At 39.9% G+C, this 4,697-nt stretch overlaps 1 protein-coding gene across 1 annotated transcript; it reads right to left on the reverse strand.

Moving 5' to 3' along the window:
- Positions 1-455: 455 nt before the first annotated feature.
- nkx2.7 (NK2 transcription factor related 7) lies at positions 456-4,015 on the reverse strand. The gene is made up of 2 exons (XM_029761949.1): positions 2,544-4,015; positions 456-1,291 (listed from the first exon to the last, which is right to left on the reverse strand). The coding sequence occupies exons 1-2, from the start codon at positions 2,827-2,829 to the stop codon at positions 717-719; spliced, it is 861 nt and encodes a 286-aa protein (XP_029617809.1). The 5' UTR covers positions 2,830-4,015; the 3' UTR covers positions 456-716.
- Between the last annotated feature and the right edge of the window lie 682 nt (positions 4,016-4,697).

The raw sequence follows: 4,697 nt of genomic DNA on the forward strand, positions 1-4,697 counted from the left end.
TCAGGCTCAACGATGAAAACCCTATAATGGTTTCATAAAGAGATCAACGACCTTATGCTTCTAAAAGAGATGAAGCAACGTTGTAGCCTATTTGTTTTGGACCATTTATCCCCTGCATAGAGCAACCCCCAACATGTATTATCAATTTGGCCGTATAATAATAATAATAATAATAATAAAACTATAATTGTATTATAAGACTTATAATGCAATTTATAATACAACGTATAATACAATTAGTATTCCCATTAGGCCTTGACTGTTGACATTGTTGTTTTTAATCGTTTTAATTGTTTGTGTTATTTGTTGTAGATGTACTTGTAGGTCTAATACAAGTCTAAATATAATATGATTGGGTTGCAGAGAGAGGATGACGTGATCTCACAGCACAATAAAATATTAAATCAAGGTTTATTGTCATGTACAAAAATACAATTTCTTGAACAAAGTCCGTTAGAGCAATATTATCAACTTAGTTAAATAAGCTAAACAAAACTAAATAGTTAAACAAGAAATTATAGTAGACCAATACACATAGTTAGAATAAAACACATATTGTCTAATATAAACGTGTTAAACAGTATATGCCTACACTTGGATTTGCCTATTCGTTGTTGTTACTCACAAGTAACCTTGTAGCTGCATAGCCAAACCTAAACAAAAACCTAAACGAAAAAAACTTGATGAGAGTTGGGTGGTTGTTTTGGAATATTTTCTCACCACGCTCTTATCCCCGGTAAAGTTGCCTGAAAGTGTCCTTGTTGGAATGGCCCCTCTACATTTTCCATGAGGTTCACGTCAACTATATGGTTGTTGGACATTTGCGTGGCACTTGGTATGGATGGCATACTCGGATAGCTGCAACCATGTGAGTTATTACCATATCCATATAAGGGGTTGTAAGAGCCAATTGTCACGTTGTATGGCGCTAAATGAGGTCCTCCCATGCACGGTTTGCCATCTCGAACCAACACCGGCACTGCCACCCTTCGTGGTAGAGGCGGGTATCCAGCCAATTCCAGAGACTTGTCTTGTCTTTGCCGCTTGCACTTGTACCTCCTGTTTTGAAACCAGATTTTGACTTGAGTAGAAGTCAGCTTTAGAATATTGGCGAGGTGGTCCCTCTCTGGTGCAGAAAGGTACCTCTGCTGTTTGAAGCGCCGTTCCAGCTCAAAAACCTGCGTTTGGGAAAATAGCACGCGAGGTTTTCTGCGCAATCTTTGCTTTGGCTTGTCTGAATAGGTATTGTCATTTTCCCCATCACAACCCATCGAATCGTCAAGAAGCATACCTGCAATAATTAGAAATAGCAATGTTAGACACATACCTTCATTGGAAAACTGCCTAGTGAAAAACTTCCCACTGGGCACAGACGTCAGTTCACCTTCTAGTTCTGATTTACATTCGGTGGAGTGGTCAACTAACGTGAAAACAAACACATCACCATGTCATTGGATTTAGGTTAAAAGTTGTGTAAAAAATAGGAAATTATCTTACATTGATGACTTCTTGCAAATCCAATCAGTTTCCACGTTGATTCAACGTCATCCCATTGTTTTTTGGGGTTGAAATGACGTGGAAACAACGTTGATTCACCCAGTTTTTGCACAGTGGGTTAGGCCTACTTCAATTGAAATTGCTGCGTCACATGCACTCCGTAGGATTAACTGCATTACGCATTATGCATATCAGCAATGTCACAATATGAAACTCACACGGAGATTCATTTAAATGTGGTGAGAAGGTCAATTCATTACCCTTTACTAGCCTTTACTTTCTCATATAGGTAGGCCTCGTCATTGCCATTCATTTATATTTGGAAAACATTTTCAAAATAGGAGGTTTAGCTAGTTTATATTCAAAAAATAAAATGTTGTGCATGCCTATTAAAATGGCAATCAGCAGTAGAAACAATAGCAAAGCATCGTACCCGCACACCTGCTTGGTTAACAAGCTGCGGGATGAGGCTGTAGAAATGTAACCATTCTCAAACTCATAGACAGAGCTATGGATGTAAAGACTGACAATCCATGAAATAAACATTACAGTTTTAACAATGTTTTGAGGCTATATAGTGTTTGCTTACGTTTACTTTGTTTAAAGACATTGGAGTAAAACAAGCTTATATTTTTGGTTCTGATGGGGTACGACAGTTGAACCAAACTCATGAGGCACCAATATGTTATATTCTTCAATAATCAATGGGTACATATCATTCATTTATAAGTACAAAAATGAATGTAGCAACAGCTCATTGTCCCTTTAAAAAATGTTGATAATATTGTTCATGAAAATAGTTTTTGGTGTGGCATGAGGTTGAGAGACAGGCTGTCATGCAGCATCAAGAGGCAGGATTGGGGCCAATTTCATATAGCTTAATTCAGGGTGTACTTCAGTTTGTTTCAAAATGATTCATGATTTTTTTTAGTTTTTACATTTTAATTCAGTTCTTGAATTGACAGAGCCCAATCGAATAATTTTTTCTGAAATATCTGTCATTGGATGTCAGCGCTGCGTGTTTTAACGACATCGTTTTAATTTACCTGGGTCCCCATTTGTCTCCTCCTCAGCCGCTGAACTACAACTGCCCCTCAGGATGTCAATGTCCTCCGAACTCAGGCTGCATTTCATCTGTGTTGCCCCCGAGAAGCACGACTTATCCTGACTGTCAAGTAAGTCGAGGCTCCGAAGTGCACTGTGCATGCGCTGCAGAGACATCTGTGCGTCTTGATCTGGATAGAAGAAACCTTGGTGGGGGTGATGTTGCTGCTCCATCTTTAGAATATCCTTCACCGAGAATGGCGTTGAAGTCACTGGACTGGGAAGCATCACTAGTTTATACACAGGATTATTTTTAAGACAGACAAATGTGTAACTGCACAGTTTCAGCGTGGTCAAATGAAATCAATCATACAACAGATATTAGCGATGCTCTCCAAATGTTCTTCAATAGGGATGTAATAATTCCTTAGATCTAGGTGAGTTGATGAGCACTGTCTGAACGTCAACCTGGTCTCAGTATCGTGTGTAGTATCATCAGGGCATACCTTTCAGCACTCCAAGAAACCGTCTCCAAACTGCCAATAGCCAAGTGTGTGATGCGCTTGTCTCATGCACTTTAACCACTCCTTTATCTCATCTTACACGGTGACACGAGACATCTCACTTTATCTGGGTAAGGATGGACAGAATGGGGGTGGGGTGCGAGGATGGGAAGTTATTAGGCCTACATTTTCTCCTAGCTATTGAGGATGATGATGATGACGAAGAAGAAAGTTTGGCTGTTGGACACTCTTAGATAAAAGGTTCTGGATAGAATCAAAAATGGTTCTATTGCTTTCTTCATGTATGGCACCCCTAAATGTTCTATATATAACCCTTTTGTAGGGTTCTTTGATCAGAACCCTAGGGATTCTTCTTCACTGAACCAACATTGGTTCCATACCGGGTTCTATATGCAATCGGCTCTATATAGAATCTGTAAGGCTTCCGCATGCTTCGGATCGGCTGGTGTCTTGCTGAACTCGGCTAGGCGAACCGAACGAGTGTGCTCGCATACTCCCTTAAAAGACCTTCGCTAGAAAATGTCGAAAAAGCGGCAATAGTAGACTACTGTTTGTCCCATCTTGAGACACCATAGCCAGTATACACTTCCTCAAAACAGTCAGAATTTATCTAAGATAACTCAAGAAATCTGTCATTGATTTTGACGCTTTTGCCAAGGAGATGCGTAATTTTACATCAAACTAAGATGTTTGGTGCAGTATTTCTGAAGTGAAAAAACAGGAATTGTCTATTGTTGAATGACAACAAACTCTTCATTGAAGAATCTCCACCGTTGACCAATAACCGACGAAGGGCGTAGACTTAAGCTCCAGAACTTCTGCTTGCCTTGAGAAAACATTTATTGTACAGGAACAGCTGAAAAAACCCTTGCCGAAGACCAAAACGAACAAAAACGTCACAAAATGTCGTCATAATATATGCATTAACTGACCCGAACTGTTTCGAATGGGAAGCATGCTGAATGAAGCCTGTAGGGGTACAATATATGAAGCAAGACAAGCATATATTGTTTTCTAAGAGTGTATGATATAGACATCATAACTGAGATTATTGCAGAGGAGTTTAGGCTGATTGCGTTTTAATAGGATTTTAGGATTTGAAGCAGATGTGCTTCTAATATCAGCCGCAGCAAACTAAATTGAACTCGCAGCTGCGATAACTATCCATAACCACATGGACTGCATGATGCCAAACCAGTGGCTCTCTATTCACGAGCTTCTGTTGAGACAGGGTAGGTTACTCAATTGTTGTTCAGGTCTTCATGGTTGAGTGATCTTGCCCGGCAAGGTGGATGTCGCTCAGGTTTACACTGATGCTGACTTCCAACGACCTATTAGTATGCTTAGGCCACAACAAACAGTAACATTACACCTAATGTTGTGGAAGTGGAGAGGCCGCGGCGCCAGCCTGCAATGCTTGGCTAATGCTGAGACGCGCCGGAAGAGAAAAGAGAGACCAGGGTTTAACATTAATGAGCTCTTCCACTGCCCCAATGTAATAGACAGGTTAGTCTCAATTCAATTTCAATCTCATCTAATGCAGGGAATGTGAAAAGTAAATAATGAAGACATTAACATATTTTAGCCGAATGCGTGAATGGGATATAAATTAGTTGACCCCAACGTCCAGAA

This window comes from Salmo trutta, chromosome 9 (assembly GCF_901001165.1).
Source record: "Salmo trutta chromosome 9, fSalTru1.1, whole genome shotgun sequence".
Lineage (NCBI taxonomy): Eukaryota > Metazoa > Chordata > Actinopteri > Salmoniformes > Salmonidae > Salmo > Salmo trutta.

Excerpts from the sequence above, each read along its gene's own strand:
- nkx2.7 (XM_029761949.1), bottom strand. The coding sequence starts at position 2,829 with ATGCTTCCCAGTCCAGTGACTTCAACGCCATTCTCGGTGAAGGATATT. Across the intron at positions 1,292-2,543 it reads GGAGACAAATGGGGACCCAG|GTATGCTTCTTGACGATTCG; the intron begins GTAAATTAAAAC and ends TAATTATTGCAG.